This window comes from Salvelinus alpinus, chromosome 3 (genome assembly GCF_045679555.1).
Source record: "Salvelinus alpinus chromosome 3, SLU_Salpinus.1, whole genome shotgun sequence".
Taxonomy (NCBI): Eukaryota; Metazoa; Chordata; class Actinopteri; order Salmoniformes; family Salmonidae; genus Salvelinus; species Salvelinus alpinus.
In genome coordinates this window covers 103,989,730-104,012,393 of record NC_092088.1, presented here as the reverse complement: position 1 = coordinate 104,012,393, position 22,664 = coordinate 103,989,730, and the positions used below count along the sequence as shown (strand labels likewise).

Genomic DNA, 22,664 nt, shown 5'->3' with positions numbered 1-22,664 from the left:
CCAGTGTCCCTAGAGACGCTAGTAGATACCTTGTCCCATTTGGGACGCAGCCAGTGTCCCTAGAGACGCTAGTAGCTACCTTGTCCCATTTGGGACGCACCCAGTGTCCCTAGAGACGCTAGTAGCTACCTTGTCCCATTTGGGACGCAGCCAGTGTCCCTAGAGACGCTAGTAGATACCTTGTCCCATTTGGGACGCAGCCAGTGTCCCTAGAGACGCTAGTAGCTACCTTGTCCCATTTGAGTCCTATCTCTGCTGGTGTGATGTCACTGTAGGGGTTGGTGAGGTTGGGAGAGATGCCGTAGCTCTGGGCGATCTTCTGCACCTCCGTGTAGATGCTCAGAATGGCCTGTCTCTCACAGTCAGCCTCCGGAAGGGTGGCCTTGAACTGGTCATGGGCTGAGATCAGGCTCTGGAGAGCGAGGTGGAGAGCAGACAGAGTTACAGAGGAACCGGCGTTGTCATCCGGCGTTCTGACATGACATGTCGTGAAATAAATACAGTGCAGACAGTCGTGCTGAATCATAGAGCTATCTGATATGAGACAATGGAAGGAAATGTAACAGCATCATGTTCCTATCTGATAGAATGGAAGGAACACAGCATTGTGTTACTATCTGATAGAATGGAAGGAACTGCAACACAGCACAAAGCAAACGGAGAGATATCTGTCTCACCTGGTTGTCATCCACAGTGTGAACTATGAACATGTCTTTACCTGGTTATCATCCACAGTGTGAACTATGAACATGTCTTTACCTGGTTGTCATCCACAGTGTGAACTATGGACATGTCTTTACCTGGATGTCATCCACAGTGTGAACTATGAACATGTCTTTACCTGGTTATCATCCACAGTGTGAACTATGAACATGTCTTTACCTGGATGTCATCCACAGTGTGAACTATGGACATGTCTTTACCTGGATGTCATCCACAGTGTGAACTATGAACAGGTCTTTACCTGGATGTCATCCACAGTGTGAACTATGGACATGTCTTTACCTGGATGTCATCCACAGTGTGAACTATGAACAGGTCTTTACCTGGATGTCATCCACAGTGTGAACTATGAACATGTCTTTACCTGGATGTCATCCACAGTGTGAACTATGGACATGTCTTTACCTGGATGTCATCCACAGTGTGAACTATGAACAGGTCTTTACCTGGATGTCATCCACAGTGTGAACTATGAACATGTCTTTACCTGGATGTCATCCACAGTGTGAACTATGAACAGGTCTTTACCTGGATGTCATCTACAGTGTGAACTACCTGGATGTCATCCACAGTGTGAACTATGAACATGTCTTTACCTGGATGTCATCCACAGTGTGAACTATGAACATGTCTTTACCTGGATGTCATCCACAGTGTGAACTATGAACATGTCTCTACCTGGATGTCATCCACAGTGTGAACTACCTGGATGTCATCCACAGTGTGAACTATGAACAGGTCTTTACCTGGATGTCATCCACAGTGTGAACTATGAACATGTCTTTACCTGGATGTCATCCACAGTGTGAACTATGAACAGGTCTTTACCTGGTTGTCATCCACAGTGTGAACTATGAACATGTCTTTACCTGGATGTCATCCACAGTGTGAACTATGAACAGGTCTTTACCTGGATGTCATCCACAGTGTGAACTATGAACATGTCTTTACCTGGATGTCATCCACAGTGTGAACTATGAACAGGTCTTTACCTGGATGTCATCCACAGTGTGAACTATGAACATGTCTTTACCTGGATGTCATCCACAGTGTGAACTATGAACAGGTCTTTACCTGGATGTCATCCACAGTGTGAACTATGAACATGTCTTTACCTGGATGTCATCCACAGTGTGAACTATGAACATGTCTTTACCTGGATGTCATCCACAGTGTGAACTATGAACAGGTCTTTACCTGGATGTCATCCACAGTGTGAACTATGAACATGTCTTTACCTGGATGTCATCCACAGTGTGAACTATGAACATGTCTTTACCTGGATGTCATCCACAGTGTGAACTATGAACATGTCTTTACCTGGATGTCATCCACAGTGTGAACTATGAACATGTCTTTACCTGGATGTCATCCACAGTGTGAACTATGAACATGTCTTTACCTGGATGTCATCCACAGTGTGAACTATGAACATGTCTTTACCTGGATGTCATCCACAGTGTGAACTATGAACATGTCTTTACCTGGATGTCATCCACAGTGTGAACTATGAACATGTCTTTACCTGGATGTCATCCACAGTGTGAACTATGAACATGTCTTTACCTGGATGTCATCCACAGTGTGAACTATGAACAGGTCTTTACCCTGGATGTCATCCACAGTGTGAACTATGAACATGTCTTTACCTGGATGTCATCCACAGTGTGAACTATGGACATGTCTTTACCTGGATGTCATCCACAGTGTGAACTATGAACAGGTCTTTACCTGGATGTCATCCACAGTGTGAACTATGAACATGTCTTTACCTGGTTATCATCCACAGTGTGAACTGTCTTTACCTGGATGTCATCCACAGTGTGAACTATGAACATGTCTTTACCTGGATGCCATCCACAGTGTGAACTATGGACATGTCTTTACCTGGATGTCATCCACAGTGTGAACTATGAACATGTCTTTACCTGGTTATCATCCACAGTGTGAACTGTCTTTACCTGGATGTCATCCACAGTGTGAACTATGAACAGGTCTTTACCTGGATGTCATCCACAGTGTGAACTATGAACAGGTCTTTACCTGGATGTCATCCACAGTGTGAACTATGAACAGGTCTTTACCTGGATGTCATCCACAGTGTGAACTATGGACATGTCTTTACCTGGATGTCATCCACAGTGTGAACTATGGACATGTCTTTACCTGGATGTCATCCACAGTGTGAACTATGGACATGTCTTTACCTGGATGTCATCCACAGTGTGAACTATGAACAGGTCTTTACCTGGATGTCATCCACAGTGTGAACTATGGACATGTCTTTACCTGGATGTCATCCACAGTGTGAACTATGAACAGGTCTTTACCTGGATGTCATCCACAGTGTGAACTATGAACATGTCTTTACCTGGTTATCATCCACAGTGTGAACTGTCTTTACCTGGATGTCATCCACAGTGTGAACTATGAACAGGTCTTTACCCTGGATGTCATCCACAGTGTGAACTATGAACATGTCTTTACCTGGATGTCGTCCACAGTGTGAACTATGAACAGGTCTTTACCTGGATGTCATCCACAGTGTGAACTGTCTTTACCTGGATGTCATCCACAGTGTGAACTATGAACATGTCTTTACCTGGATGCCATCCACAGTGTGAACTATGGACATGTCTTTACCTGGATGTCATCCACAGTGTGAACTATGAACATGTCTTTACCTGGTTATCATCCACAGTGTGAACTGTCTTTACCTGGATGTCATCCACAGTGTGAACTATGAACAGGTCTTTACCTGGATGTCATCCACAGTGTGAACTATGAACAGGTCTTTACCTGGATGTCATCCACAGTGTGAACTATGAACAGGTCTTTACCTGGATGTCATCCACAGTGTGAACTATGGACATGTCTTTACCTGGATGTCATCCACAGTGTGAACTATGGACATGTCTTTACCTGGATGTCATCCACAGTGTGAACTATGAACAGGTCTTTACCTGGATGTCATCCACAGTGTGAACTATGAACAGGTCTTTACCTGGATGTCATCCACAGTGTGAACTATGGACATGTCTTTACCTGGATGTCATCCACAGTGTGAACTATGAACAGGTCTTTACCTGGATGTCATCCACAGTGTGAACTATGAACATGTCTTTACCTGGATGTCATCCACAGTGTGAACTATGAACATGTCTTTACCTGGATGTCATCCACAGTGTGAACTATGAACATGTCTTTACCTGGATGTCATCCACAGTGTGAACTATGAACATGTCTTTACCTGGATGTCATCCACAGTGTGAACTATGAACATGTCTTTACCTGGTTGTCATCCACAGTGTGAACTATGAACATGTCTTTACCTGGATGTCATCCACAGTGTGAACTATGAACATGTCTTTACCTGGATGTCATCCACAGTGTGAACTATGGACATGTCTTTACCTGGATGTCATCCACAGTGTGAACTATGGACATGTCTTTACCTGGATGTCATCCACAGTGTGAACTATGAACAGGTCTTTACCCTGGATGTCATCCACAGTGTGAACTATGAACATGTCTTTACCTGGATGTCATCCACAGTGTGAACTATGGACATGTCTTTACCTGGATGTCATCCACAGTGTGAACTATGAACATGTCTTTACCTGGATGTCGTCCACAGTGTGAACTATGAACAGGTCTTTACCTGGATGTCATCCACAGTGTGAACTATGAACATGTCTTTACCTGGTTATCATCCACAGTGTGAACTGTCTTTACCTGGATGTCATCCACAGTGTGAACTATGAACATGTCTTTACCTGGATGCCATCCACAGTGTGAACTATGAACATGTCTTTACCTGGTTATCATCCACAGTGTGAACTGTCTTTACCTGGATGTCATCCACAGTGTGAACTATGGACATGTCTTTACCTGGATGTCATCCACAGTGTGAACTATGAACATGTCTTTACCTGGTTATCATCCACAGTGTGAACTGTCTTTACCTGGATGTCATCCACAGTGTGAACTATGAACAGGTCTTTACCTGGATGTCATCCACAGTGTGAACTATGAACAGGTCTTTACCTGGATGTCATCCACAGTGTGAACTATGAACAGGTCTTTACCTGGATGTCATCCACAGTGTGAACTATGGACATGTCTTTACCTGGATGTCATCCACAGTGTGAACTATGGACATGTCTTTACCTGGATGTCATCCACAGTGTGAACTATGAACAGGTCTTTACCTGGATGTCATCCACAGTGTGAACTATGAACAGGTCTTTACCTGGATGTCATCCACAGTGTGAACTATGGACATGTCTTTACCTGGATGTCATCCACAGTGTGAACTATGAACAGGTCTTTACCTGGATGTCATCCACAGTGTGAACTATGAACAGGTCTTTACCTGGATGTCATCCACAGTGTGAACTATGGACATGTCTTTACCTGGATGTCATCCACAGTGTGAACTATGAACATGTCTTTACCTGGATGTCATCCACAGTGTGAACTATGAACATGTCTTTACCTGGATGTCATCCACAGTGTGAACTATGAACATGCCTTTACCTGGATGTCATCCACAGTGTGAACTATGAACATGTCTTTACCTGGTTGTCATCCACAGTGTGAACTATGAACATGTCTTTACCTGGATGTCATCCACAGTGTGAACTATGAACAGGTCTTTACCTGGATGTCATCCACAGTGTGAACTATGAACAGGTGTTTACCTGGATGTCATCCACAGTGTGAACTATGAACAGGTCTTTACCTGGATGTCATCTACAGTGTGAACTATGAACATGTCTTTACCTGGATGTCATCCACAGTGTGAACTACCTAGATGTCATCCACAGTGTGAACTATGAACATGTCTTTACCTGGTTGTCATCCACAGTGTCAACTATGAACAGGTCTTTACCTGGATGTCATCCACAGTGTGAACTATGAACAGGTCTTTACCTGGATGTCATCCACAGTGTGAACTATGAACATGTCTTTACCTGGATGTCATCTACAGTGTGAACTACCTGGATGTCATCCACAGTGTGAACTATGAACATGTCTTTACCTGGATGTCATCCACAGTGTGAACTATGAACATGTCTTTACCTGGATGTCATCCACAGTGTGAACTATAAACATGTCTTTACCTGGATGTCATCCACAGTGTGAACTACCTGGATGTCATCCACAGTGTGAACTATGAACAGGTCTTTACCTGGATGTCATCCACAGTGTGAACTACGAACATGTCTTTACCTGGATGTCATCCACAGTGTGAACTATAAACATGTCTTTACCTGGATGTCATCCACAGTGTGAACTATAAACATGTCTTTACCTGGATGTCATCCACAGTGTGAACTATGAACATGTCTTTACCTGGATGTCATCCACAGTGTGAACTATGAACATGTCTTTACCTGGATGTCATCCACAGTGTGAACTATGAACATGTCTTTACCTGGATGTCATCCACAGTGTGAACTATGAACATGTCTTTACCTGGATGTCATCCACAGTGTGAACTATGAACATGTCTTTACCTGGATGTCATCCACAGTGTGAACTATGAACAGGTCTTTACCTGGTTATCATCCACAGTGTGAACTATGAACATGTCTTTACCTGGATGTCATCCACAGTGTGAACTATGAACAGGTCTTTACCCTGGATGTCATCCACAGTGTGAACTATGAACATGTCTTTACCTGGATGTCATCCACAGTGTGAACTATGGACATGTCTTTACCTGGATGTCATCCACAGTGTGAACTATGAACAGGTCTTTACCTGGATGTCATCCACAGTGTGAACTATGAACATGTCTTTACCTGGTTATCATCCACAGTGTGAACTGTCTTTACCTGGATGTCATCCACAGTGTGAACTATGAACATGTCTTTACCTGGATGCCATCCACAGTGTGAACTATGGACATGTCTTTACCTGGATGTCATCCACAGTGTGAACTATGAACATGTCTTTACCTGGATGTCATCCACAGTGTGAACTATGAACATGTCTTTACCTGGTTATCATCCACAGTGTGAACTGTCTTTACCTGGATGTCATCCACAGTGTGAACTATGAACAGGTCTTTACCTGGATGTCATCCACAGTGTGAACTATGAACAGGTCTTTACCTGGATGTCATCCACAGTGTGAACTATGAACAGGTCTTTACCTGGATGTCATCCACAGTGTGAACTATGGACATGTCTTTACCTGGATGTCATCCACAGTGTGAACTATGGACATGTCTTTACCTGGATGTCATCCACAGTGTGAACTATGGACATGTCTTTACCTGGATGTCATCCACAGTGTGAACTATGAACAGGTCTTTACCTGGATGTCACCCACAGTGTGAACTATGGACATGTCTTTACCTGGATGTCATCCACAGTGTGAACTATGAACAGGTCTTTACCTGGATGTCATCCACAGTGTGAACTATGAACATGTCTTTACCTGGTTATCATCCACAGTGTGAACTGTCTTTACCTGGATGTCATCCACAGTGTGAACTATGAACAGGTCTTTACCCTGGATGTCATCCACAGTGTGAACTATGAACATGTCTTTACCTGGATGTCGTCCACAGTGTGAACTATGAACAGGTCTTTACCTGGATGTCATCCACAGTGTGAACTGTCTTTACCTGGATGTCATCCACAGTGTGAACTATGGACATGTCTTTACCTGGATGTCATCCACAGTGTGAACTATGAACATGTCTTTACCTGGTTATCATCCACAGTGTGAACTGTCTTTACCTGGATGTCATCCACAGTGTGAACTATGAACAGGTCTTTACCTGGATGTCATCCACAGTGTGAACTATGAACAGGTCTTTACCTGGATGTCATCCACAGTGTGAACTATGAACAGGTCTTTACCTGGATGTCATCCACAGTGTGAACTATGGACATGTCTTTACCTGGATGTCATCCACAGTGTGAACTATGGACATGTCTTTACCTGGATGTCATCCACAGTGTGAACTATGAACAGGTCTTTACCTGGATGTCATCCACAGTGTGAACTATGAACAGGTCTTTACCTGGATGTCATCCACAGTGTGAACTATGGACATGTCTTTACCTGGATGTCATCCACAGTGTGAACTATGAACAGGTCTTTACCTGGATGTCATCCACAGTGTGAACTATGAACATGTCTTTACCTGGATGTCATCCACAGTGTGAACTATGAACATGTCTTTACCTGGATGTCATCCACAGTGTGAACTATGAACATGTCTTTACCTGGATGTCATCCACAGTGTGAACTATGAACATGTCTTTACCTGGTTGTCATCCACAGTGTGAACTATGAACATGTCTTTACCTGGATGTCATCCACAGTGTGAACTATGAACATGTCTTTACCTGGATGTCATCCACAGTGTGAACTATGGACATGTCTTTACCTGGATGTCATCCACAGTGTGAACTATGGACATGTCTTTACCTGGATGTCATCCACAGTGTGAACTATGAACAGGTCTTTACCCTGGATGTCATCCACAGTGTGAACTATGAACATGTCTTTACCTGGATGTCATCCACAGTGTGAACTATGGACATGTCTTTACCTGGATGTCATCCACAGTGTGAACTATGAACATGTCTTTACCTGGATGTCGTCCACAGTGTGAACTATGAACAGGTCTTTACCTGGATGTCATCCACAGTGTGAACTATGAACATGTCTTTACCTGGTTATCATCCACAGTGTGAACTGTCTTTACCTGGATGTCATCCACAGTGTGAACTATGAACATGTCTTTACCTGGATGCCATCCACAGTGTGAACTATGGACATGTCTTTACCTGGATGTCATCCACAGTGTGAACTATGAACATGTCTTTACCTGGTTATCATCCACAGTGTGAACTGTCTTTACCTGGATGTCATCCACAGTGTGAACTATGAACAGGTCTTTACCTGGATGTCATCCACAGTGTGAACTATGAACAGGTCTTTACCTGGATGTCATCCACAGTGTGAACTATGAACAGGTCTTTACCTGGATGTCATCCACAGTGTGAACTATGGACATGTCTTTACCTGGATGTCATCCACAGTGTGAACTATGGACATGTCTTTACCTGGATGTCATCCACAGTGTGAACTATGAACAGGTCTTTACCTGGATGTCATCCACAGTGTGAACTATGAACAGGTCTTTACCTGGATGTCATCCACAGTGTGAACTATGGACATGTCTTTACCTGGATGTCATCCACAGTGTGAACTATGAACAGGTCTTTACCTGGATGTCATCCACAGTGTGAACTATGAACAGGTCTTTACCTGGATGTCATCCACAGTGTGAACTATGGACATGTCTTTACCTGGATGTCATCCACAGTGTGAACTATGAACATGTCTTTACCTGGATGTCATCCACAGTGTGAACTATGAACATGTCTTTACCTGGATGTCATCCACAGTGTGAACTATGAACATGCCTTTACCTGGATGTCATCCACAGTGTGAACTATGAACATGTCTTTACCTGGTTGTCATCCACAGTGTGAACTATGAACATGTCTTTACCTGGATGTCATCCACAGTGTGAACTATGAACAGGTCTTTACCTGGATGTCATCCACAGTGTGAACTATGAACAGGTGTTTACCTGGATGTCATCCACAGTGTGAACTATGAACAGGTCTTTACCTGGATGTCATCTACAGTGTGAACTATGAACATGTCTTTACCTGGATGTCATCCACAGTGTGAACTACCTAGATGTCATCCACAGTGTGAACTATGAACATGTCTTTACCTGGTTGTCATCCACAGTGTCAACTATGAACAGGTCTTTACCTGGATGTCATCCACAGTGTGAACTATGAACAGGTCTTTACCTGGATGTCATCCACAGTGTGAACTATGAACATGTCTTTACCTGGATGTCATCTACAGTGTGAACTACCTGGATGTCATCCACAGTGTGAACTATGAACATGTCTTTACCTGGATGTCATCCACAGTGTGAACTATGAACATGTCTTTACCTGGATGTCATCCACAGTGTGAACTATGAACAGGTCTTTACCTGGATGTCATCCACAGTGTGAACTATGAACATGTCTTTACCTGGATGTCATCCACAGTGTGAACTATGAACATGTCTTTACCTGGATGTCATCCACAGTGTGAACTATGAACATGTCTTTACCTGGATGTCATCCACAGTGTGAACTATGAACATGTCTTTACCTGGATGTCATCCACAGTGTGAACTACCTGGATGTAATCCACAGTGTGAACTATAAACATGTCTTTACCTGGATGTCATCCACAGTGTGAACTATAAACATGTCTTTACCTGGATGTCATCCACAGTGTGAACTACCTGGATGTAATCCACAGTGTGAACTATAAACAGGTCTTTACCTGGATGTCATCCACAGTGTGAACTACGAACATGTCTTTACCTGGATGTCATCCACAGTGTGAACTATGAACAGGTCTTTACCTGGATGTCATCCACAGTGTGAACTATGAACATGTCTTTACCTGGATGTCATCCACAGTGTGAACTATGAACATGTCTTTACCTGGTTGTCATCCACAGTGTGAACTATGAACATGTCTTTACCTGGATGTCATCCACAGTGTGAACTATGAACATGTCTTTACCTGGATGTCATCCACAGTGTGAACTACCTGGATGTAATCCACAGTGTGAACTATAAACATGTCTTTACCTGGATGTCATCCACAGTGTGAACTATAAACATGTCTTTACCTGGATGTCATCCACAGTGTGAACTACCTGGATGTAATCCACAGTGTGAACTATAAACAGGTCTTTACCTGGATGTCATCCACAGTGTGAACTACGAACATGTCTTTACCTGGATGTCATCCACAGTGTGAACTATGAACAGGTCTTTACCTGGATGTCATCCACAGTGTGAACTATGAACATGTCTTTACCTGGATGTCATCCACAGTGTGAACTATGAACATGTCTTTACCTGGATGTCATCCACAGTGTGAACTGTCTTTACCTGGATGTCATCCACAGTGTGAACTATGAACATGTCTTTACCTGGATGTCATCCACAGTGTGAACTATGAACAGGTCTTTACCTGGATGTCATCCACAGTGTGAACTATGAACATGTCTTTACCTGGATGTCATCCACAGTGTGAACTATGAACAGGTCTTTACCTGGATGTCATCCACAGTGTGAACTATGAACATGTCTTTACCTGGATGTCATCCACAGTGTGAACTATGAACAGGTCTTTACCTGGATGTCATCCACAGTGTGAACTATGAACAGGTCTTTACCTGGATGTCATCCACAGTGTGAACTATGAACAGGTCTTTACCTGGATGTCATCCACAGTGTGAACTATGAACATGTCCTGCAGGTCTTCCATGGCTCCTTCCATCCAGTTGTTAAAGGGAGCTGACCTCTTGGAGAACTCCAGGAACAGCTGGTCGATGGTCTCCAGCAGCTTCTCCGTCCTCTGAGAGACACCAAGTTAGGGGGGAAATGGGATTAATGCCAAATGACCAGTTAAAATGATGACTATCGTGACCAAGTGGTTTTAAACTACTCGTAAACACTGTTTATTGTTGTGACGTGAAACCTGGTCATTCAGAACTGTGAGTAATGGCAACTCAATTTCTGTGTAGTAATTTCTGTGTAGTGATTTCTGTGTTGATCATCTGTGTTTATGTCGGTCTGCAGATTAGAACCAGACTGTCTGTCTCCCTACACTAGCCCCCACCAGAGGACCTCTATCTCCCTCCACTAGCCCCCACCAGAGGACCTCTGTCTCCCTCCACTAGCCCCCACCAGAGGACCTCTATCTCCCTCCACTAGCCCCCACCAGAGGACCTCTATCTCCCTCCACTAGCCCCCACCAGAGGACCTCTGTCTCCCTCCACTAGCCCCCACCAGAGGACCTCTATCTCCCTCCACTAGCCCCCACCAGAGGACCTCTATCTCCCTACACTAGCCCCCACCAGAGGACCTCTGTCTCCCTCCACTAGCCCCCACCAGAGGACCTCTGTCTCCCTCCACTAGCCCCCACCAGAGGACCTCTATCTCCCTCCACTAGCCCCCACCAGAGGACCTCTGTCTTCCTCCACTAGCCCCCACCAGAGGACCTCTGTCTCCCTCCACTAGCCCCCACCAGAGGACCTCTGTCTCCCTCCACTAGCCCCCACCAGAGGACCTCTATCTCCCTCCACTAGCCCCCACCAGAGGACCTCTATCTCCCTCCACTAGCCCCCACCAGAGGACCTCTGTCTCCCTCCACTAGCCCCCACCAGAGGACCTCTGTCTCCCTCCACTAGCCCCCACCAGAGGACCTCTGTCTCCCTCCACTAGCCCCCACCAGAGGACCTCTATCTCCCTCCACTAGCCCCCACCAGAGGACCTCTGTCTCCCTCCACTAGCCCCCACCAGAGGACCTCTATCTCCCTCCACCAGCCCCCACCAGAGGACCTCTATCTCCCTACACTAGCCCCCACCAGAGGACCTCTATCTCCCTCCACCAGCCCCCACCAGAGGACCTCTGTCTCCCTCCACTAGCCCCCACCAGAGGACCTCTATCTCCCTCCACCAGCCCCCACCAGAGGACCTCTATCTCCCTCCACTAGCCCCCACCAGAGGACCTCTATCTCCCTCCACTAGCCCCCACCAGAGGACCTCTGTCTCCCTCCACTAGCCCCCACCAGAGGACCTCTGTCTCCCTCCACTAGCCCCCACCAGAGGACCTCTATCTCCCTCCACTAGCCCCCACCAGAGGACCTCTATCTCCCTCCACTAGCCCCCACCAGAGGACCTCTATCTCCCTCCACTAGCCCCCACCAGAGGACCTCTGACTCCCTCCACTAGCCCCCACCAGAGGACCTCTGACTCCCTCCACTAGCCCCCATCAGAGGACCTCTGTCTCCCTCCACTAGCCCCCACCAGAGGACCTCTGACTCCCTCCACTAGCCCCCACCAGAGGACCTCTGACTCCCTCCACTAGCCCCCACCAGAGGACCTCTGTCTCCCTCCACTAGCCCCCATCAGAGGACCTCTGACTCCCTCCACTAGCCCCCACCAGAGGACCTCTATCTCCTTCCACTAGCCCCCACCAGAGGACCTCTGACTCCCTACACTAGCCCCCACAGGAGGACCTCTATCTCCCTCCACTAGCCCCCACCAGAGGACCTCTATCTCCCTACACTAGCCCCCACCAGAGGACCTCTATCTCCCTACACTAGCCCCCACCAGAGGAACTCTATCTCCCTCCACTAGCCCCCACCAGAGGACCTCTGTCTCCCTCCACTAGCCCCCACCAGAGGACCTCTGACTCCCTCCACTAGCCCCCACCAGAGGACCTCTGACTCCCTCCACTAGCCCCCACCAGAGGACCTCTGTCTCCCTCCACTAGCCCCCACCAGAGGACCTCTATCTCCCTACACTAGCCCCCACCAGAGGACCTCTATCTCCCTCCACTAGCCCCCACCAGAGGACCTCTATCTCCCTCCACTAGCCCCCACCAGAGGACCTCTGTCTCCCTCCACTAGCCCCCACCAGAGGACCTCTATCTCCCTACACTAGCCCCCACCAGAGGACCTCTATCGCCCTACACTAGCCCCCACCAGAGGACCTCTATCTCCCTACACTAGCCCCCACCAGAGGACCTCTGACTCCCTCCACTAGCCCCCACCAGAGGACCTCTATCTCCCTACACTAGCCCCCACCAGAGGACCTCTATCTCCCTACACTAGCCCCCACCAGAGGACCTCTATCTCCCTCCACTAGCCCCCACCAGAGGACCTCTGTCTCTCTCCACTAGCCCCTACCAGAGGACCTCTGTCTCCCTCCACTAGCCCCCACCAGAGGACCTCTGTCTCCCTCCACTAGCCCCCACCAGAGGACCTCTGTCTCCCTCCACTAGCCCCCACCAGAGGCCCTCTGTCTCCCTTCACTAGAAGAACCCAGCCCTATTCTGTACGTCCCTCCACTAGAAGAACCCAGCCCTATTCTGTACCTCCCCCACTAGAAGAACCCAGCCCTATTCTGTACCTCCCTCCACTAGAAGAACCCAGCCCTATTCTGTACCTCCCTCCACTAGAAGAACCCAGCCCTATTCTGTACCTCCACTAGAAGAACCCAGCCCTATTCTGTACCTCCCCCACTAGAAGAACCCAGCCCTATTCTGTACCTCCCTCCACTAGAAGAACCCAGCCCTATTCTGTACCTCCCTCCACTAGAAGAACCCAGCCCTATTCTGTACCTCCACTAGAAGAACCCAGCCCTATTCTGTACCTCCCTCCACTAGCCCCCACTAGAAGAACCCAGCCCTATTCTGTACCTCCCTCCACTAGAAGAACCCAGCCCTATTCTGTACCTCCCTCCACTAGAAGAACCCAGCCCTATTCTGTACCTCCCTCCACTAGAAGAACCCAGCCCTATTCTGTACCTCCCTCCACTAGAAGAACCCAGCCCTATTCTGTACCTCCCTCCACTAGCCCCCACTAGAAGAGCCCAGCCCTATTCTGTACCTCCCTCCACTAGAAGAACCCAGCCCATTTCTGTACCTCCCTCCACTAGAAGAACCCAGCCCTATTCTGTACCTCCCTCCACTAGAAGAACCCAGCCCTATTCTGTACCTCCCTCCACTAGAAGAACCCAGCCCTATTCTGTACCTCCCTCCACTAGAAGAACCCAGCCCTATTCTGTACCTCCCTCCACTAGAAGAACCCAGCCCTATTCTGTACCTCCCTCCACTAGCCTCCACTAGAAGAACCCAGCACTATTCTGTACCTCCTCCACTAGAAGAACCCAGCCCTATTCTGTACCTCCCTCCACTAGAAGAACCCAGCCCTATTCTGTACCTCCCTCCACTAGAAGAACCCAGCCCTATTCTGTACCTCCCTCCACTAGAAGAACCCAGCCCTATTCTGTACCTCCCTCCACTAGAAGAACCCAGCCCTATTCTGTACCTCCCTCCACTAGAAGAACCCAGCCCTATTCTGTACCTCCCTCCACTAGAAGAACCCAGCCCTATTCTGTACCTCCCTCCACTTGAAGAACCCAGCCCTATTCTGTACCTCCCTCCACTAGAAGAACCCAGCCCTATTCTGTACCTCCCTCCACTAGAAGAACCCAGCCCTATTCTGTACCTCCCTCCACTAGAAGAACCCAGTCCTATTCTGTACCTCCCTCCACTAGAAGAACCCAGCCCTATTCTGTACCTCCCTCCACTAGAAGAACCCAGCCCTATTCTGTACCTCCCTCCACTAGAAGAACCCAGCCCTATTCTGTACATCCCTCCACTAGAAGAACCCAGCCCTATTCTGTACCTCCCTCCACTAGAAGAACCCAGCCCTATTCTGTACCTCCGTCCACTAGAAGAACCCAGCCCTATTCTGTACCTCCCTCCACTAGAAGAACCCAGCCCTATTCTGTACCTCCCTCCACTAGAAGAACCCAGCCCTATTCTGTACCTCCCTCCACTAGAAGAACCCAGCCCTATTCTGTACCTCCTTCCACTAGAAGAACCCAGCCCTATTCTGTAACTCCCTCCACTAGAAGAACCCAGCCCTATTCTGTACCTCCCTCCACTAGCCCCCACTAGAAGAGCCCAGCCCTATTCTGTACCTCCCTCCACTAGAAGAACCCAGCCCTATTCTGTACCTCCCTCCACTAGAAGAACCCAGCCCTATTCTGTACCTCCCTCCACTAGCCCCCACTAGAAGAACCCAGCCCTATTCTGTACCTCCCTCCACTAGAAGAACCCAGCCCTATTCTGTACCTCCCTCCACTAGAAGAACCCAGCCCTATTCTGTACCTCCTTCCACTAGAAGAACCCAGCCCTATTCTGTACCTCCCTCCACTAGAAGAACCCAGCCCTATTCTGTACCTCCCTCCACTAGCCCCCACTAGAAGAGCCCAGCCCTATTCTGTACCTCCCTCCTCTAGAAGAACCCAGCCCTATTCTGTACCTCCCTCCACTAGAAGAACCCAGCCCTATTCTGTACCTCCCTCCACTAGAAGAACCCAGCCCTATTCTGTACCTCCCTCCACTAGAAGAACCCAGCCCTATTCTGTACCTCCCTCCACTAGAAGAACCCAGCCCTATTCTGTACCTCCCTCCACTAGAAGAACCCAGCCCTATTCTGTACCTCCCTCCACTAGCCCCCACTAGAAGAGCCCAGCCCTATTCTGTACCTCCCTCCACTAGAAGAACCCAGCCCTATTCTGTACCTCCCTCCACTAGAAGAACCCAGCCCTATTCTGTACCTCCCTCCACTAGAAGAACCCAGCCCTATTCTGTACCTCCCTCCACTAGAAGAACCCAGCCCTATTCTGTACCTCCCTCCACTAGAAGAACCCAGCCCTATTCTGTACCTCCCTCCACTAGAAGAACCCAGCCCTATTCTGTACCTCCCTCCACTAGCCTCCACTAGAAGAACCCAGCACTATTCTGTACCTCCTCCACTAGAAGAACCCAGCCCTATTCTGTACCTCCCTCCACTAGAAGAACCCAGCCCTATTCTGTACCTCCCTCCACTAGAAGAACCCAGCCCTATTCTGTACCTCCCTCCACTAGAAGAACCCAGCCCTATTCTGTACCTCCCTCCACTAGAAGAACCCAGCCCTATTCTGTACCTCCCTCCACTAGAAGAACCCAGCCCTATTCTGTACCTCCCTCCACTAGAAGAACCCAGCCCTATTCTGTACCTCCCTCCACTTGAAGAACCCAGCCCTATTCTGTACCTCCCTCCACTAGAAGAACCCAGCCCTATTCTGTACCTCCCTCCACTAGAAGAACCCAGCCCTATTCTGTACCTCCCTCCACTAGAAGAACCCAGTCCTATTCTGTACCTCCCTCCACTAGAAGAACCCAGCCCTATTCTGTACCTCCCTCCACTAGAAGAACCCAGCCCTATTCTGTACCTCCCTCCACTAGAAGAACCCAGCCCTATTCTGTACATCCCTCCACTAGAAGAACCCAGCCCTATTCTGTACCTCCCTCCACTAGAAGAACCCAGCCCTATTCTGTACCTCCGTCCACTAGAAGAACCCAGCCCTATTCTGTACCTCCCTCCACTAGAAGAACCCAGCCCTATTCTGTACCTCCCTCCACTAGAAGAACCCAGCCCTATTCTGTACCTCCCTCCACTAGAAGAACCCAGCCCTATTCTGTACCTCCTTCCACTAGAAGAACCCAGCCCTATTCTGTACCTCCCTCCACTAGAAGAACCCAGCCCTATTCTGTACCTCCCTCCACTAGCCCCCACTAGAAGAGCCCAGCCCTATTCTGTACCTCCCTCCACTAGAAGAACCCAGCCCTATTCTGTACCTCCCTCCACTAGAAGAACCCAGCCCTATTCTGTACCTCCCTCCACTAGCCCCCACTAGAAGAACCCAGCCCTATTCTGTACCTCCCTCCACTAGAAGAACCCAGCCCTATTCTGTACCTCCCTCCACTAGAAGAACCCAGCCCTATTCTGTACCTCCTTCCACTAGAAGAACCCAGCCCTATTCTGTACCTCCCTCCACTAGAAGAACCCAGCCCTATTCTGTACCTCCCTCCACTAGCCCCCACTAGAAGAGCCCAGCCCTATTCTGTACCTCCCTCCTCTAGAAGAACCCAGCCCTATTCTGTACCTCCCTCCACTAGAAGAACCCAGCCCTATTCTGTACCTCCCTCCACTAGAAGAACCCAGCCCTATTCTGTACCTCCCTCCACTAGAAGAACCCAGCCCTATTCTGTACCTCCCTCCACTAGAAGAACCCAGCCCTATTCTGTACCTCCCTCCACTAGAAGAACCCAGCCCTATTCTGTACCTCCCTCCACTAGAAGAACCCAGCCCTATTCTGTACCTCCCTCCACTAGAAGAACCCAGCCCTATTCTGTACCTCCCTCCACTAGAAGAACCCAGCCCTATTCTGTACCTCCCTCCACTAGAAGAACCCAGCCCTATTCTGTACCTCCTTCCACTAGAAGAACCCAGCCCTATTCTGTACCTCCCTCCACTAGAAGAACCCAGCCCTATTCTGTACCTCCCTCCACTAGCCCCCACTAGAAGAGCCCAGCCCTATTCTGTACCTCCCTCCACTAGAAGAACCCAGCCCTATTCTGTACCTCCCTCCACTAGAAGAACCCAGCCCTATTCTGTACCTCCCTCCACTAGCCCCCACTAGAAGAACCCAGCCCTATTCTGTACCTCCCTCCACTAGAAGATCCCAGCCCTATTCTGTACCTCCCTCCACTAGAAGAACCCAGCCCTATTCTGTACCTCCTTCCACTAGAAGAACCCAGCCCTATTCTGTACCTCCCTCCACTAGAAGAACCCAGCCCTATTCTGTACCTCCCTCCACTAGCCCCCACTAGAAGAGCCCAGCCCTATTCTGTACCTCCCTCCTCTAGAAGAACCCAGCCCTATTCTGTACCTCCCTCCACTAGAAGAACCCAGCCCTATTCTGTACCTCCCTCCACTAGAAGAACCCAGCCCTATTCTGTACCTCCCTCCACTAGAAGAACCCAGCCCTATTCTGTACCTCCCTCCACTAGAAGAACCCAGCCCTATTCTGTACCTCCCTCCACTAGAAGAACCCAGCCCTATTCTGTACCTCCCTCCACTAGAAGAACCCAGCCCTATTCTGTACCTCCCTCCACTAGAAGAACCCAGCCCTATTCTGTACCTCCCTCCACTAGAAGAACCCAGCCCTATTCTGTACCTCCCTCTACTAGAAGAACCCAGCCCTATTCTGTACCTCCCTCTACTAGAAGAACCCAGCCCTATTCTGTACCTCCCTCCACTAGAAGAACCCAGCCCTATTCTGTACCTCCCTCCACTAGAAGAACCCAGCCCTATTCTATACCTCCCTCCACTAGAAGAACCCAGCCCTATTCTGTACCTCCCTCCACTAGAAGAACCCAGCCCTATTCTGTACCTCCCTCCACTAGAAGAACCCAGCCCTATTCTGTACCTCCCTCCACTAGAAGAACCCAGCCCTATTCTGTACCTCCCCCCACTAGAAGAACCCAGCCCTATTCTGTACCTCCCTCCACTAGAAGAACCCAGCCCTATTCTGTACCTCCCTCCACTAGAAGAACCCAGCCCTATTCTGTACCTCCTTCCACTAGAAGAACCCAGCCCTATTCTGTACCTCCCTCCACTAGAAGAACCCAGCCCTATTCTGTACCTCCCTCCACGAGAAGAACCCAGCCCTATTCTGTACCTCCCTCCACTAGAAGAACCCAGCCCTATTCTGTACCTCCCTCCACTAGAAGAACCCAGCCCTATTATGTACCTCCCTCCACTAGAAGAACCCAGCCCTATTCTGTACCTCCCTCCACTAGAAGAACCCAGCCCTATTCTGTACCTCCACTAGAAGAACCCAGCCATATTCTGTACCTCCACTAGAAGAACCCAGCCCTATTCTGTACCTCCCTCCTCTAGAAGAACCCAGCCCTATTCTGTACCTCCCTCCACTAGAAGAACCCAGCCCTATTCTGTACCTCCCTCCACTAGAAGAACCCAGCCCTATTCTGTACCTCCCTCCACTAGAAGAACCCAGCCCTATTCTGTACCTCCCTCCACCAGAAGAACCCAGCCCTATTCTGTACCTCCCTCCTCTAGAAGAACCCAGCCCTATTCTGTACCTCCCTCCACTTGAAGAACCCAGCCCTATTCTGTACCTCCCTCCACTTGAAGAACCCAGCCCTATTCTGTACCTCCCTCCACTTGAAGAACCCAGTCCTATTCTGTACCTCCCTCCACTAGAAGAACCCAGTCCTATTCTGTACCTCCCTCCACTAGAAGAACCCAGCCCTATTCTGTACCTCCCTCCACTTGAAGAACCCAGTCCTATTCTGTACCTCCCTCCACTAGAAGACCCCAGCCCTATTCTGTACCTCCCTCCACTAGAAGAACCCAGCCCTATTCTGTACCTCCCTCCACTAGCCCCCACTAGAAGAACCCAGCCCTATTCTGTACCTCCCTCCACTAGAAGAACCCAGCCCTATTCTGTACCTCCTCCCACTAGAAGATCCCAGCCCTATTCTGTACCTCCCCCCACTAGAAGAACCCAGCCCTATTCTGTACCTCCAGGTTCTCCCTCCTCTTCTGGGTGAGGGTCCCCAGCTGGTCCCATTGGTCACAGATGCCCTGGCAGCGCTCGTTGATGGACGAGGCAGCATGGTAGTCCAGCTCACTGTGGACAGAGAGAGAGAGACAGAGAGAGAGAGACAGAGACAGAGACAGAGACAGATACAGAGACAGAGAGAGAGAGAGACAGAGACAGAGACAGAGACAGAGACAGAGACAGAGAGAGAGAGAGAGAGAGAGAGAGAGAGAGAGAGAGAGACACAGAGAGAGAGAGAGACAGAGAGAGAGAGACAGAGACAGAGACAGAGACAGAGACAGAGAGAGAGAGAGAGAGACAGAGAGAGAGAGAGAGACAGAGAGAGAGAGACAGAGACAGAGACAGAGAAAGAGAGAGAGAGAGAGAGAGAGCGCGCTCTGGTCAAAAGTAGTGCACTATAAAGGGAATTGGGTGCCATTTGGAGCCACATTTTTGGAAAGACAATCCTTGAACATGACAGCGAGTTCAGATTACTTGAGTAGCCTGTGAAGTCCCCTGACCTCAACCCAATAGAGGGAGTGGATATAACTAATAATGACCTCAGCCATAGTGAGTAGAGTCCACCGCTACACTAGGTAATAGTGACCTCAGCCATAGTGAGTCCACCACTACACTAGGTAATAGTGACCTCAGCCATAGTGAGTCCACCACTACACTAGGTAATAGTGACCTCAGCCATAGAGAGTCCACCACTACACTAGGTAATAGTGACCTCAGCCATAGTGAGTCCACCACTACACTAGGTAATAGTGACCTCAGCCATAGTGAGTCCACCACTACACTAGGTAATAGTGACCTCAGCCATAGTGAGGAGAGTCCACCACTACACTAGGTAATAGTGACCTCAGCCATAGTGAGTCCACCACTACACTAGGTAATAGTGACCTCAGCCACAGTGAATAGAGTCCACCGCTACACTAGGTAATAGTGACCTCAGCCATAGTGAGTCCACCACTACACTAGGTAATAGTGACCTCAGCCATAGTGAGAAGAGTCCACCACTACACTAGGTAATAGTGACCTCAGCCATAGTGAGTCCACCACTACACTAGGTAATAGTGACCTCAGCCATAGTGAGTCCACCACTACACTAGGTAATAGTGACCTCAGCCATAGTGAGTTCACCACTACACTAGGTAATAGTGACCTCAGCCATAGTGAGAAGAGTCCACCACTACACTAGGTAATAGTGACCTCAGCCATAGTGAGTAGAGTCCACCACTACACTAGGTAATAGTGACCTCAGCCATAGTGAGTAGAGTCCACCACTACACTAGGTAATAGTGACCTCAGCCAAAGTGAGTCCACCACTACACTAGGTAATAGTGACCTCAGCCATAGTGAGAAGAGTCCACCACTACACTAGGTAATAGTGACCTCAGCCACAGTGCGTCCACCACTACACTAGGTAATAGTGACCTCAGCCATAGTGAGTCCACCACTACACCAGGTAATAGTGACCTCAGCCATAGTGAGTAGAGTCCATCACTACACTAGGTAATAGTGACCTCAGCCATAGTGAGTAGAGTCCACCACTACACTAGGTAATAGTGACCTCAGCCATAGAGAGTCCACCACTACACTAGGTAATAGTGACCTCAGCCATAGTGAGAAGAGTCCACCACTACACTAGGTAATAGTGACCTCAGCCACAGTGCGTCCACCACTACACTAGGTAATAGTGACCTCAGCCATAGTGAGGAGAGTCCACCGCTACACTAGGTAATAGTGACCTCAGCCACAGTGAGAAGAGTCCACCGCTACACTAGGTAATAGTGACCTCAGCCATAGTGAGGAGAGTCCACCGCTACACTAGGTAATAGTGACCTCAGCCATAGTGAGGAGAGTCCACCGCTACACTAGGTAATAGTGACCTCAGCCATAGTGAGTCCACCACTACACTAGGTAATAGTGACCTCAGCCATAGTGAGAAGAGTCCACCGCTACACTAGGTAATAGTGACCTCAGCCATAGTGAGTCCACCACTACACTAGGTAATAGTGACCTCAGCCATAGTGAGTCCACCACTACACTAGGTAATAGTGACCTCAGCCATAGTGAGTCCACCACTACACTAGGTAATAGTGACCTCAGCCATAGTGAGTAGAGTCCACCACTACACTAGGTAATAGTGACCTCAGCCATAGTGAGAAGAGTCCACCACTACACTAGGTAATAGTGACCTCAGCCACAGTGAGTAGAGTCCATCACTACACTAGGTAATAGTGACCTCAGCCATAGTGAGTAGAGTCCACCACTACACTAGGTAATATTGACCTCAGCCATAGTGAGAAGAGTCCACCACTACACTAGGTAATAGTGACCTCAGCCATAGTGAGTCCACCACTACACTAGGTAATAGTGACCTCAGCCATAGTAAGTCCATCACTACACTAGGTAATAGTGACCTCAGCCATAGTGAGTCCACCACTACACTAGGTAATAGTGACCTCAGCCATAGTGAGAAGAGTCCACCACTACACTAGGTAATAGTGACCTCAGCCATAGTGAGTAGAGTCCACCACTACACTAGGTAATAGTGACCTCAGCCATAGTGAGTAGAGTCCACCACTACACTAGGTAATAGTGACCTCAGCCAAAGTGAGTCCACCACTACACTAGGTAATAGTGACCTCAGCCATAGTGAGAAGAGTCCACCACTACACTAGGTAATAGTGACCTCAGCCACAGTGCGTCCACCACTACACTAGGTAATAGTGACCTCAGCCATAGTGAGTCCACCACTACACCAGGTAATAGTGACCTCAGCCATAGTGAGTAGAGTCCATCACTACACTAGGTAATAGTGACCTCAGCCATAGTGAG

At 48.5% G+C, this 22,664-nt stretch overlaps 1 protein-coding gene across 3 annotated transcripts in view; it reads right to left on the bottom strand.

The window, feature by feature from the left end:
- LOC139571651 (alpha-actinin-2-like) overlaps positions 1 to 22,664 on the bottom strand; it is a 107,960-nt gene that overhangs the window by 10,189 nt on the left and 75,107 nt on the right. For all 3 annotated transcript variants that reach the window (XM_071394715.1, XM_071394713.1, XM_071394714.1), the window contains 3 exons: positions 19,799 to 19,907; positions 11,062 to 11,202; positions 230 to 412 (listed from right to left, as the gene is read on the bottom strand). In XM_071394715.1, coding sequence (XP_071250816.1) covers positions 230 to 412; positions 11,062 to 11,202; positions 19,799 to 19,907 — 433 coding nt within the window. The remainder of the gene's footprint in view (positions 1 to 229; positions 413 to 11,061; positions 11,203 to 19,798; positions 19,908 to 22,664) is intronic.